The sequence below is a fragment of the Cebidichthys violaceus genome, unplaced genomic scaffold (assembly GCF_023349555.1).
Source record: "Cebidichthys violaceus isolate CVI_PGR_0920_01 unplaced genomic scaffold, fCebVio1.0.p SCAF_31, whole genome shotgun sequence".
Lineage (NCBI taxonomy): Eukaryota > Metazoa > Chordata > Actinopteri > Perciformes > Stichaeidae > Cebidichthys > Cebidichthys violaceus.
Genome location: NW_027176495.1, coordinates 2510145 through 2524666, shown reverse-complemented (window position 1 = coordinate 2524666; position 14522 = coordinate 2510145). Strand labels below are relative to the sequence as shown.

Here is a 14522-nt window from a genome sequence, read left to right as displayed (position 1 = left end):
AGAACAGCAAATACAACAGCGAATACATCGGGAGTGGAATTTGACAGTTTCTCCCAAACCTACGAAAGTATTTCCTCAACTTGACATTCGTCTGGATCTCCCTACTTGTCTTTTTTTTGGGGGAAAGATGATGTTTACCCTTTTCAACGCGGAGTGCGACTCCTCTCGCTGCAGCACCGCTTCTCCGTCCGGAGACAATCTGGGATACTACCCGTCACCAGCGGGATCCTACTCCAGCATGGGGTCTCCCCAGTCTCAGGTATGATTATGATCATGTCATCAGAATGTAAAGTAATGTGATATCCACATGTATCTGTTTCCGTGTAACTTGGACAGACACCGCTCACTTCAGCCCTTACTAAATGACTCCTATGAAGCTTAAACTTAAGATTTAAAACGATCATTTTAAGCTGACTGACACATAGAAATAGTCTGTTGATCTGCGCTGCACACACGTCGAGGCGCGCTTCATTCATCCACCTGGAAACCCCACAGAGAGAATGTAACGTCATAGTTGACATCATATGGATATTTTTAAACCACCCGTCTTTTTATAGTCCATCCTGCAGTGCTGCATCCTGAAAGTATACCAAATGTGCTCATGATCCTCTCGCTTCCTTACCTACAGGACTTCACTGACCTGACAGCATCAAGTGCCTCCTTCATCCCCACCGTCACAGCTATTTCGACAAGCGAGGACCTGCAGTGGATGGTCCATCCTCTGATCTCCTCAGTGGCTCCTTCTCACAGACCTCCCCCCTACAGCTCCAGCCCTGCATACACCAGACCAGGCATGAGGTCTTCATCCAGGGTGCATAACTCTAACAAGAGGGGCAGAATGGAACAGGTAATCATCATGTTCCCATAATTGTTATACATAACTCTAAGTGACTTCCATGTAAAAGTGTAATACTCATCACAGAGCTGGAGGTTTAACGTTCTCTTGTGTTATGTGCAGGTGACACCTGAGGAGGAGGAGAAGAAGAAAGTTCGCAGAGAGAGAAACAAGCAGGCAGCAGCAAAATGCCGCAACAGGAGGAGAGAGCTTACAGACACTCTGCAAGCTGTAAGTATGCCACAGATTTACCACCGTTCCTCAAAATGTGTTTCTCGCCACAGCTAATAGCCGTGTTATAAAACAGCCAAGCCTAACGCCACTTCCTCTATTTCTCTCCTGCAGGAAACCGATGAGCTCGAGGACGAGAAGTCCAGCCTGCAGAACGATATTTCTAATCTCCTGAAGGAGAAGGAAAGGCTCGAGTTCATCCTGGCTGCTCATCAACCCATCTGCAAAATCCCCTCAGAGCTGGACACCGACTTCTCCGTGGTGTCCATTTCTTCTGACCACCCCTTTCTCTCCACCGCGGTGTCCTCCCAGCCACAGACCACCATCCCAAAGGCAACTGCTATCACTTCCAGCCAGCCAACCTTCACCTCAACCTCCAACTCCATCTTCTCGGTCAGCAGCAGCAGCTCCGTCCTCTCCACCGCCACCGTCTCCAGCAGCGCGCTCAAGATGACAGACCTGGACTCCTCCGTCCTGGAGGAGTCTCTGGATCTGCTGGCAAAGACGGAGATGGAGACGGCGCGGTCAGTGCCAGAGGTGGACCTCTCCAACTCCCTCTACACAACTCAGGACTGGGAGCCCCTTCACCCCTCAGCCAACAACAGTGACTTTGAGCCCCTGTGCACACCCGTGGTGACCTGCACACCGGCCGGCACCACCTACACATCTTCTTTTGTGTTCACCTTCCCAGAGGCAGAGACCTTCCCCACTTGCGGCATCGCCCACAGGAGAGGAAGCAGCAGCAATGACCAGTCCTCTGATTCCCTCAGCTCCCCAACCCTGCTGGCCCTTTAAGACTCTCCCGACACCAATAGTACTTCCTCTCAAGCACATCTACTTCATGTATGAGATGAATGTGCAGATCACAGGGCTGTTGAATGGACTTTTACCAGGAAGCAAATTATTTATGATTTTATTTGCCTTTATCGATACTTGCCTATTACACCGATGTAGCAAGTTAAAAAGCATGTTTCAAGTAATACCACCTAGTCGTTTATTGAGTTCATTTATGATTTAATGGTGCTAGATAACAAACTGTGTTGTAGTGTTGATGTGTTCAGAGCAATAGTTATTGTTGATCCAGTTTGTTTTCTGGTTAATGGAATGTGAGAGTAATTGTGAACTATTTGTGAAAAAAAACAACTTAAAAGTGACGTATTTTGTCATGATGGTCTGAGTGGTCTATGAAGTTTTCTGTGAAAACATTAGTGGTTTTAATTTATGAAATTTCAATTTATTTTTTTACAGAGAGAGTAAAGATGAATGTTGTTTGTAAGATATGTAAATAAAAGATAGTGCTATTTAAATTCAATAACCTGTGTGGTTGAATCTGTGGCACTCTCCCTGTCATACGTACACACACACACACACACACACACACACACACACACACACACACACACACACACACACACACATGAACATGTCTCTGGGTGAGACAGGAGAGCAGTGCTACTCAACAGACAATTAAAATAGTGCCTAAAATTAGCCTCCATAAAGGGATCGCAGTCTTTTTCCTGCATCTCTACTGGTTCTATTTATTGTTCCGTCTGTTGCCAAGGTTAACTCCACGTCAGGGCTCCTACGTCAGTGCGTTCTTTCCATTTTTTCAATTTTGCAAACATAGCGCGGTGACGTTGTACTTCCCTGCCCAAATATAGAACGCTGCTAAGATTCGCTGCTGCTGCTTGGTGCCAGCAGAACGCAGACGGGCTTTTTCCACTAGAACACAGACCTCTGCGCATCTGTCTCTGGGTTCTGTCTTTAGAGAAATCTGATTTGCTTATTGGAATATAGAAAAGAGGAAAACGCCAGGCAATACTTCCCTAAACGAGCAGATATATATATATATATATATATATATATATATATATATGCGTTTCTAATGTGCTCAACTCGCTGCAAGACAACCGCTGCACACACTTACGGTTACACAAGACACCTCGCCATAGGATCCGAAAGCAACGTTTTAACCACGATCTACTCTGGTGTACTTTAATCTGCTCTCTCGGTAGATCGCACAAAGATCACTTCCCACAGTCAAAGACACACATGTGAGTTACAGCTCCACGCAAGAAAAGAGCGCTCAGAAACAATGTATGAATGCAGTCTGGACTAATCCCTCTGTAGCTGAGCTTTCATCTGGACACGAAGTGCAAATTGGTGGTTTTATTCCACGTGTTCGACTCTGAAAGCACCTCTTAGAAAGGACAGCTGGGTCAAACCTAATACTGATGCCATGAAGGATGAGAGGCTCACATTTAATGTCTCATTTGGAAGATGGTGATGAAAAGTTGTGTAGCATATTATCTCTTTGTTAGTGAAGTAACAGTGACGGTCAGCAGGCACTCAGTGATATATAGACCCTGTCAGCTCCTGAATGAAAAGTATGTGTTTTCACAGAAACACAACTGACTCAAGCTGTGAACACAACTGACTTTTTACTCCAGTATTACTGTCTGAAGTTTTAAGTTTTCATATCATTTAGAAGACTTTATTTTGAATCTCAGCTTCATGGTTCAGGTGAATGTTCTCTCACTGTCTGCCTCTGTCTACACTGATGCAATCCATCTTTCCTCAACAGAAAACTGATGTTCAGAAGGCCAAACATGAAGGCAGTAAATCCATCACTAACGCTCAGTTATTCATTTTATTTTAAATAAAAAACTAGGTGAGTGATCATGAGGTCAAACACAGTTTGTCATCACATCTTTCCTACCACTCCCTTCCTCCTCATAATTATTTCACCTCACTTGCTCATTTCACCTTTTATCAATATTTCACCATAAGAAGAATCATCGGAAGGCGGGTTGCTAAATGGCTTTGCACAGGAAACGCGTGGTGTGTTCATGTGAAGGGCTTGCTGGGTGGAAGACTACCATCGCACAATAACTAACCTACTCTGACGTGCGTTCCCTTCCAGTGTGGACACACCTTCTTTTGTGCAATAAAGCCAAGATATCAGCAGTTGTTGCTCTGCTTCCTGTATTTGATACAGGCCCGCTCGTCCAAAGTACAACACCAAAGAGCATGCAATAATTTGTAACAGTTTAGAGAATTAAAGTTGCAGGAGTACATTGCTACTTCCTTGATTCTTGCAGAACACTAACTTGGATCGAAGCTGTTTCCACAGAGCCTCTTGTTTTGTTAGCACTGTGCTGTTGTGTAACAGCTGAATTCTGAGTGCCTATCTGGTTTCTTTTGCACTCAAGCAGAGCCCCTTTTCTCCCTCAATAAAGCCTCAATGTGCAACCATGCAGTGCCTAATAACTGTCTATTAATACCTCTTTGCCGGCTCCAGGGAGAAGGGGTAGCAGCAGAAATAGCAGGTGCCTATTGCTTCTTTTAACATCAGCATCAACAGCAGTAAAATTAGACCACTATGACGCCAACCTGCGTCGGTGTTGCAACCCAAGGGAGGAACCAAGCAGCGTAAGCCTGATAGAACGAGAGGAAGAGCGAGGCGAGGGGGGGAGGAGGTGGGAAGGAGAACATGATGAGTATATGAGGACAGCGGGGAGGGAGGCAGACAGAGATTCCTCTGCCTGGGTGTAATTGTGAGCACAGCGATGATGAAACCAGTTTGCCTCCATGCCACGACGACAAGACCTCAGTTTGGCTCGGCTCCATGTTCACAGAAATCCATCCCCTGATACCTTTCTTTTGTCGAAGAGAGGATGTGAAAGCTTTACAAAGCCATGAATACTTCAGCGTCTTCCCCTGTGCCTGGAAGTGATACACAGTTACTCAGTAGGGCATTTACAATGACAGCGATTTTAAGTTTTACTGCAGCAAATTACATTTGTTCCTGACCCATTCTTTTCAATGTTTTTCTGTCTGCTGGCAGTCCATCTGACACAATGCAGCCATCCCATAATAATAGGTCTCTGTGGCACAGTCTGTGTCTTCATCAACGGCAGTGTATGTTTGTATTCTGTGCTCTTATCAGCGTATGGTCTGATTTCTGTTTGTATTTTCAGTATCCAGAGGTGATAACAATGTAATCAACTGAAGGGTGTGTAGACACTCATGTTCTCCACTCTGTAAAGGACTTTCCTAATGGCGTGCAGCTCTGAATCAGTGACCAGAGGTGATAAAAAAAAAGGTTGGTCAACAGCATTGAAGCACACACTGCACCTCACCCCTGTTCAAAACGTACTTGAGTATTGAAAACCACTGAAGGTGGTTACAAGCAAGAAGAGGTTTGATGGGATTTTAGCATCGTTAGAAGATGTAAAAGTGTAGATTGGTCTTAGTTACAGGAACGTTTTGTGGATTTCATTCCCATCCTTAAAGCTCTGTAGCCTGGAGGAGTGTGTGACATGCTATTCTTAGCGGTTATTTGACGCACTAAGCTACAATACTGAAGGGATTTCTCTATCCAATAATTACTGTTCACGTAGTGCCAGACTCCCCACACAGCAGCGTTTCCTCGTCTCGTCCTGCGGTATCAGTAGCAACGATGTTTCCCTGGAAACTGGACAGCTCCATCATGTGTAATTGGGTAATCCCTGAGCTGCTGACAGAAAAATAATAGCTTTTGGGATTTTCAAAATACCCCAGCCAACACTGAGTGTGATATGTCTGTTTCCTAACCCAGATTTACCGTGGCCACATAGGGTGGATTAATATGCATTTACTGTAAATATTGACGACATTTGTTAAAATCTTTAAATAACAATAAGCTCAATGTAAATAGTTAGAAGACCACAAAACAAAATGTTCAGTTTTAATATCTTTGGGAGCAGGTTTAAAGCGAGGATGGAAGTATATCAATCATCACTCATTCATGTGTCTACTGTCAAAGAGAAGCAGGGTCTCACTTTACCTCACGTTGAGTACAGCACCACGACAGACCAGACCCTGACTGGTGTCAAGGACCTGCAGAGGAGCATTTGTCTGTAAGTCTCTGTAAAATAAGTGAAAGCACCGGATCACTCTACTGTGGGGTTCTTCTCTACCTTGAGATTACTTGTTAGCAGTCTTCCCTCACTCTGCCACTCTCATAATTATTCTCAGGAATATAACCATTTCTACCCACTAGGGGGCCCCGGGTCATAAATGTACTGTAGACAGTGAGATGTGGTTTAGGGGTTGTGAGTAGATTTGTTCCCCAGTGCTTGTAACGTTACAGCCGAGGCCAAACTAATAAGAAGGCAAAGTGTGCATCTGTCCAGACATCCAGTCGACCCACACAGATGTATACGGCCATGTTCACACAGGTTGAACCCGCTACACCCTCACGGAGGAAGAGTCGGTAGTTGTGCTTGTTCCTCCAGGCCGGTAGCGGCGCTACAGGGCTCAGTCAGACCGGTTGTGTGAGCTGGAACTCAGTGTTAAACTGGCTGGGCTGGCACGGGCTGGTTGGTCGGTAGGTTGAGGGTAGCCATGGCTCGAATCGCTGCACTACTGTTGCTACCGGTTCTTATTGAATCGGTATTTTCCATTTCTTTCTTTTTACCGGTCAACTCGAGAAAGTGTCTACGGGAGGAGATCCACAAAGACGTCCTCGTCACGGGGGAGTATGATATAGCCGAACAGCCGAACACCAAAACTAATCTGAAGGTAAGCACAGACCTGCGGCCAGCTAACGTTAACGGAACCGGGTTGTGTGGAGGCCGACGTGGCTCCACTTTATTAACGTCTGTGTTTATTTCCACTAACGCTGCAAATTAAACCCACAGCGTGTGATTAAAAAGTCTTAACTGTTGGTGGAGTGCGGCTGAAATTGGTGACAACTGTTGTTAGCATTGTAGCTAATCTAGGCCCCGAAAAAACACGTCTTCCTGGTTTTTTTAGTTGCTAATTAGCTAGCTAACGTCAATGCGTGCTAACAATATTGTTAAAGAAAGTAATGTCTAACATACACCAATGGACGCTGATTGTATCACGTATCGTGGTGTTTGTCGCTAGTGTCGGGTTCTTGTATCGGGTGGAATTATCCTGCCGCTAGTCACCGGCTCGCCTCCGCTGCTGTTACACGTCAGTCTTACAGGAGCAGCTTGTAGCCAGAAGCTAACGACGTTAGCAACCTCAGCTAGCCTACATGTCAACGGCAGCTTGTAGCTTTATGTGTGTGACGTCACTGCTATTTTTAATGAATGAGGTTTTGATATTTACCTCCATACGTCATACAAGGGTGATCAATGTTAAAAAAAACAATGTTCTACATTAACCTATTAACGCTATTTACTCAAGTAAAGGGTTCTGGAAGTCTCCGTATTGTAACAGCTGCCAAAAATCAACACACTGCTTTGATATTAGTGAGGTCATCACCGGCCTTGATTCATGTGTTTCACTAGTTTTTATGCGGTCAATTGGAGCTTTAAGTAACGGTTAGTTTTATTATATTTTTCTGTTTTTAAATTTATAGTGTAATCAACAGAAGAACAGACATTTCAGGGTCAATGTTTGAGGGCATGCTCTCATTTTCACTGATGTCGAGATTACGATCAAAACTGAATCCCTTCACACTGAATGAGTTTATCTCATTGTTTTTCTTGAACTTGTTTAGATCACAGATTCCTCCAGCCACACGCTCTACTCCAAGGAAGATGCAGTTAAAGGGAAGTTTGCGTTCACCACGGAGGACTATGACATGTTTGAGGTGTGCTTTGAGAGCAAATCACCCATGGGTAAGTGTTCACACACACACACACACACACACACACACACACACACACACACACACACACAACTACGAGTCATTTCTCACTCACCAAAGTCAATGTTATTAAGTCAATTAGTTGAGTTTTTGGTCTTTGTCAACTAAGATTTCTTCACTTTTCCTTCAATCTCTTTTCACACTGAATCACTTATTTCCAAGAAACTTGTGAGCTCATCTCTGATAAACGCAAGATTTAAAGTTGTGTGATTCTTTGTGGAGAAACTAAAGATTTTAGATGAACTAATCGTTTAGTTTACTAAATCTCATGAGTGTGAGTCGACTAAGACTGTCTTTCTTAAAAGGTTTAAGTAAAGTATGTTGAAGGAATGATTGGAACGTGATCCTGATTATTAAGAAAAGAAAACGCATATGGAGTAACAGTGACGAGCTTCTTGGTTGGTTTATTTAAATGAAGGCTTTCTGGATCTAGGCCAGGTTTTCGTAGCATAGTGAGTGAACACCATTCAAAATGTGGTGTTTGGGTGATGTGCCTACGATGATGGATTCTCTGCTCTTCTTGTGAACTAGGGACTGGAAGAGTGCCTGACCAGATGGTCAATCTGGACATGAAGCATGGCGTGGAGGCTAAAAACTATGAAGAGGTAAGTGTTTACTTGCTTACAGTGAGTCAGTGGATGTGGGCCATTGGTCTCACAGCCGGGGTTTCACTCTATGTATTCACTATTCAGGTTTAAAGTCAGTAAGCAGTTCCACTTTAATGCATTTCTGAGCCTTATGAAAGTGTTAGAGGCATCCAATTGTCCTAATTAAAACATTGCAGATTGACCCACTTGGTTACATTTGAAGTATACCCCTAGACAGGATGAAGGCCGTCATTTATCAAACTCTTATTACACATTGCTTTTCCTGTAACTGTTACACAATATCAAAATCTGCACTTCCTGAGAATAGTAAATCAAGTAGTGCAGGATAGATACTATATAATGTACATTAAAGGTGCATAATACCAGATTGGGATCATTTTGATTACCTGAGCAGGCGAGTTGTAGCTAACGGTGCTAAAAGCGCTAACGGTACAAACTACATCAGTCGTGCTGACAGAGCTGAACGTGTTTACCTGAGGAGGAGGAACCTTAGTGGTCATCGCCAAAACGTGACGTCAAGCTGCCTGTTGCATAAAGAAAGGAAATCAGTGGAGGAGCTCCTCTTCATCCAATACGGATCTAAATTGGGACACGTTGTTGTGCATCATCACTTTCATTACTTGGTGTTTCTTCTGAGAGTGGATCGCACTGTGACTCAGACAACACGTAATATTAATAAGTACAGAAGTGAGAAAGTCCTGTGAGCTGAGAATCACCCCCCCTCCCACTCTCTGTGTGTGTGTGTGTGTGTGTGTGTGTGTGTGTGTGTGTGTGTGTGTGTGTGTGTGTGTGTGTGTGTGTGTGTGTGTGTGTGTGTGTGTGTGTGTGTGTGTGTGGAGCACTTGAGTGGGCTTGCCTGTCGTGAGGACGGAGCTGAATTTGAACTCACCTACGTAGATGGGTGTGTTTTGGAACAGTCTGCCAGCTGTTCTGTACATGATGTGTTGCTCATAGAGTTCCTGTCTTACACAATGTTTGGGAATGAGTACTTGGCAAACGCATGCTGTCTGTCAGGCAGACTTTACTATGCAGCATCCACACAGGGAAAGCCTCCACGTCTAGGGCTGCTGCACAGTTTAAGGCCATAGTTTGGCTCATTTGGTCTGGATCATAGGGAGAAGGATGCTTTGTTGCTGTTTAGTTGTTGTCCATTTAGGATTAAGTATCAAACGTCGTAAACATAAGTCACATGGACTGACAGGTAACCTGTTCACTGGGCAGGTGTGGTGACCTGTCCTGCATCAACAACAGTACACACACAACTAGTTCATTCTTCTGGCTGAATGCAAATCGAGCTAAAAGAGCAATAGTTGTTATTGGTTGAGACTGAAACATTAATAAAAGAACAACAAACTTCTACATGAAGGGAAGGAAGCGTCTTGAACCACAACATGAAGGAAAATGGCTGCCATAACCATCAGATAAATCTTGTAAAAGACTTCAGTTCAGCAGTTACATTTGAACACTTCACACATTCACCTCACATCAATCCTGTGGTTGGTCCATTTTGGGCTCCGCCTTTTTTGCAGTGCAGCTGTTCACTTCCCACCAGAGTTCAAAAGGTCGCTTTCTCACCGGCCTAAATGAGCAGGAGGAAACGGGAAACCACAGTTTGATCAAAACACTCGCAGTGTGTACCTTCTCTTGAGGCACATTTGTGATATTGTGCTGTACAAATATAATTGACTTGACCAGACTACACAGCCTAAGAGTGACACCTGCTGGACAAAGTATATAATGGTACCGCTTCAAGCTCCATCGTCTTCTCGGGCGTCACTCGTCTCTGGATTTAGTTGCTTCTGTTTTTGTCTCTCCAGATTGCCAAGGTGGAGAAGCTGAAGCCCCTTGAGGTCGAGCTGAGGCGACTGGAGGACCTGTCGGAGTCCATTGTCAATGATTTTGCTTACATGAAGAAGAGGGAGGAGGAGATGCGAGACACCAATGGTAAGAAAACAATGCAGCTCTGCCTCCCTGTGCCAGATTGCCAAATTGTCTGTTTTTGTCAGTTAAGTCATCGTATGAACAGAAAGTATTATTTCTTCACCAGTAACCTGTCTCTGTCTCTCTGTCTCTGTCTCTCTGTCTCTGTCTCTCTGTCTCTGTCTCTCTGTCTCTCTCCAGAGTCCACCAACACGCGTGTGCTGTACTTCAGCATATTCTCCATGTGCTGTCTCATCGGTCTGGCTACATGGCAGGTCTTCTACTTGCGGCGCTTCTTCAAGGCAAAGAAGCTGATCGAGTAGACCGGGCCCCAGTAGACCGGGCCCTGGCTTCCTAACCTCGTGGGGAAGCGGCCTGCCGGTCCGCCGGCCAACACATCCCATCATCCACCCTCCTTGGACTAGCTTCAGCAAACAACAGCAAGTGAGGTTCAGGGGCTCAAATTCTAGTTTTCACAATGTCAAGTTTGAAAAAGAAAAAAAGATTCACCTGCTTATTGAGTGGTTTGAAACAATAAAAGCTCTGTAGGGAGAGATGCACTGTGAGACGTGGGAGTGTATGTCACTGCATTAGTGAGGTCCATTTCATGGTACCTCACTCTTCTGTCTGCACTGTTTTTGAATGTTGCAGCTCACTGAATAAGAACTTGTTCCCTCAGCCAGTTGAACAGTGATGTTTGATCTGGAGCTCCGTCTGAATGGATGTGCCATGAGCGAATGTCTTCCTGCCCTTCTGTTAACGTATCGTTCTTCACCACGCCAAGCTAACTACATCCTGGTTTCCTTTTATCAAGTGAAGGCTGTTTGAAAAAAAAAAAAAAAAAAAGTGGTTTGTTGTTACTTGGAGAAAATTAGCAACACTGAACTTCTGTGTTATGTCACTTAATTTGCATACATGTTTGGTAGCTAAATTTAACCGTGTCTTTAGTTTGTTTTCATATTGTAAATGCTACTTAGTTGCTTCAACAGCTATATTTTTGGGGGGGGGGGGTTGTGACTTGTCAAAGTAATATTCTCTTATGCAGTTATAAATGAGGTCACTTCTATGAGCTCTTGCATGTTCTAATTGTTTTTGAAACACCTGAACATTAACCAGAAACCAAAAACCTTGTCCAGACGGAGCAGTTTGCAGCATCATATTGTTTGTATGTGACGATCAGTAATTTAACCAACCCGACTCTATGATACACAAATATATACTCACAAGTTTCTCTTGAGGTTTTGACAGGTAATCCAAACACTCTGAGATCTCCTTTCAGTGATGCGCTCCTTTTATTCACACACTGGTAACAAACCCCTCCTACTTACAGTGGAGATCCATAGATCCATCCAGCTTCTCTTCTCTTCTCTATAATACTCATGAGGCTTGGGTTACGTTGGGTTACGTTGGGTTACGTTGGGTTACGTTTGGGTTACGTTTGGTTACGTTTGGGTTACGTGAGAATCTGGGTGGTTGCAAACTTTCACTTATGTTTTTGACCGGGATTAATTGAGGCATCTGTCGTGGGTACATTTTTAACAATGAGCATGCGCGTTGTGCGCAATCAATGATTTTTATGTTGACTGATAAATTTTGTAAATTTGTGTTGGGCTTTTATTCAATAAAATATTGGATGGATTTACATTAGTGATGGAGTAGTCCAGCATGTATTTCCCACATGTGATACTAATAAATATATCTATATATAGATATATATATATATATCTATATATAATATTATATATCACGGGGACTAAAAGGTGGTTTTGGATATTAAAGAGCGTTTTACCGTCCCACAAACTAAGCTGTAATATCAGGGTTCTGAGTGATTTATGCAAATTGATATAGGAGAAAATAGAAGTTAAAGAAAGTGTAAAATAACAAACATTCATAATATATCCAGATGTTTAATACACTTAATTGACACATCTGTTGCTCTGCTGGTCACAACAGTGAGCTATAAACATGTTTGTACATTTACTTCCTACATATATATAAGTTCAATGATTATGTGTAATTTTTGATCATGAATCAGATTTTACTCGTATTTGGAATACGCTTTTATCTAAAACATCAAAAACAAATTGTGATGAGAGCGTTCAAACTCGATGGCAGCAGCAGCAGCAGCAGATTGAGAACATCCTCCTGACAATGAAGCGTTTGTCGTCCTGCAGCACAGAGCTTCACTGTATCATCAAGTATCATCAGAGCAGCAGAGCAGCAGGTGAGTGATCTGTGTCGTTACTTTGATGCATCAAAGAGCTCTAGTTTCATAAAGAATCCATGTGGCTTGTTGCTTTCAACTGTAACTAGTGGAACAAAACATGGTGTCTATGTGAAGTCACCACTGACTCAGTGACTTGACTTAGTTTAGATTTAAGGCAGGTTTTGGATATCCTGGATCAAGACGTTTCCCATCAGAGGATACTTGCAATTATTGCCCAGACTGTAATTAAAATCCACTATAATTAAAATCAAACCATGACTATGCAGGAGAATCTGTCCACTTACCTTTTCAATTTACCAACAAGTCTTTGGGATTTTGATTGAGGAGAATCATAGTTTGATGACCAGTGAGACGGCCGTCAGCTGACCTGTTACACCCTGTGATGAGCTCAACTCATCAGAGTTGGAGCCTCCAGATAGATGGATGATAGATAGACTTTATTTCAGACGCAGGGTCCAGAACCATACGATGATGCCAAAAAAAACCCAATCATTAAAATCATAACGCATCTGAGAAGACAAATTGAACCACACGTTTTAACCAAAGTGAAAGATGATTTTCTAAAAGGGGCATAATCTCCAGGGGTTACAGATTTGGGCATTACACCGGTGTCTTGTTCCGAGTGTCCCAGTTAGACATAACTTTATTTAAACAGCACCTTAGTTTACAAAGTGCTTTGACTGACAAAGCAGCAAAAGCAAGGCAGTGATAATAACAGGAAGCTCAGTGAGACAGTTGATATAACAATAAACGAAGAATTAAATAAAATAATATATATATATATATATAGTTTTATATATATATATATATATATATATATATATATATATATATATATATATATTTAGTAAAATAATTTAGTAAAATCAACAAATACAAATAATACAGAAATTTGACGGCATCACATAAGTCAGTCTGTAAACTTGTGTTTTAAGAAGTGATTTAAAAGAGATTACTGACAGATAAATGAAACACAAACTATATAAACTATACGTCACACTTTAAGGTGATTTAATATATATTATAATACCATATAAGAGACTCCAGGTTGCGTCACAGTCGCTCTAACACGCCGCAGAATTGATGCAATAGCTCGTGCAGCGGTCCACCAATCAGAATGACGCGCAGTCACAATCACCCGGATGTGCTCCTGAAGCACTTCCTCGTCAACACATTGTTTTCATGGTAGAACCTCGAGCTGTTGAGCGGTCTCTACACTGACAGCACGTCGTTTACACAACAAGCATGCCGGGCCCGGACAGAGAGACGGATCTGACGGAGAGAATCGAAGCGTTTCTGTCCGACCTGAAGCGTGGAGGAAGCGGGACGGGACCGCTCCGGGGCTCGGCGGAGACGGCCCGAGAGACGACCGCCCTGCTCCGCAGGATCACAGCCCAGGCTCGGTGGAGCAGCGCTGGTACCTCATGCTGCTACTACTACTACTACTACTACTACTACTACTACTGCTACTACTGCTGCTACTACTACTACTGCTACTGTGTTTGTTAATGTACAGTTTACATCAGAAGGTTAAAGGGTGCAGGACGCTGTCATTGTAGACTCACAGCTGTAGTAACAGCTGTCCAAAGTGTGCTGATATTGTACAGTAACATTAACCTTCTTTTGAAGTCTCTATCTTTTCTCTGTGAGACACAAATAGATTATTAATCTGTAATAATCTGTACATTTGTGTCCACATACATCCATCTAAATCTATAGTGTATTCTATAAGATGTGCATTCATAGTAGAGTATAATGTAGAGGAACAGAGGAAACATTATATATGCACGCAGAATAAATGACGGCGACTGCGATGCATGTGAGTGAGAACACAGGGTACCATAGCATGTTTCTCTTTTTATTACAAATAATAATAAACTGTGACTCATTCATGTACGCTGTGGATGAAAACAACAGACTAGTGGTGCATCAGGTCAGGAGATGTTATTAAACAGAGTCACAGGTTCAGTTTGTCATAAGCTTTAGCATTTTAAAAATATGTCGTTTCCACTCCGAATGTTCTCTGTTTCAGGCGAT

The 14522-nt window shown here is 43.0% G+C and overlaps 3 protein-coding genes across 3 annotated transcripts in view; all 3 read left to right on the top strand.

Annotated features, from left to right (window-relative positions):
* Positions 1-2375, top strand: fosab (v-fos FBJ murine osteosarcoma viral oncogene homolog Ab). The gene is made up of 4 exons (XM_068724503.1): positions 1-259; positions 629-847; positions 959-1066; positions 1181-2375. The coding sequence occupies exons 1-4, from the start codon at positions 128-130 to the stop codon at positions 1859-1861; spliced, it is 1140 nt and encodes a 379-aa protein (XP_068580604.1). The 5' UTR covers positions 1-127; the 3' UTR covers positions 1862-2375.
* A 4023-nt stretch (positions 2376-6398) lies between these two features.
* Positions 6399-11905, top strand: tmed10 (transmembrane p24 trafficking protein 10). Its single transcript, XM_068724612.1, has 5 exons — positions 6399-6631; positions 7581-7701; positions 8262-8335; positions 10156-10282; positions 10460-11905. The coding sequence occupies exons 1-5, from the start codon at positions 6455-6457 to the stop codon at positions 10579-10581; spliced, it is 621 nt and encodes a 206-aa protein (XP_068580713.1). The 5' UTR covers positions 6399-6454; the 3' UTR covers positions 10582-11905.
* A 1727-nt stretch (positions 11906-13632) lies between these two features.
* The window catches only part of eif2b2 (eukaryotic translation initiation factor 2B, subunit 2 beta), a 2797-nt gene continuing 1907 nt past the window's right edge, over positions 13633-14522 (top strand). Inside the window, exons 1-2 of the mRNA XM_068724528.1 lie at positions 13633-13902; positions 14518-14522. The exon at positions 14518-14522 is cut by the window's right edge and continues 116 nt beyond it. Of these exons, the coding sequence (XP_068580629.1) occupies positions 13731-13902; positions 14518-14522 (177 nt within the window). The 5' untranslated portion in view covers positions 13633-13730. The remainder of the gene's footprint in view (positions 13903-14517) is intronic.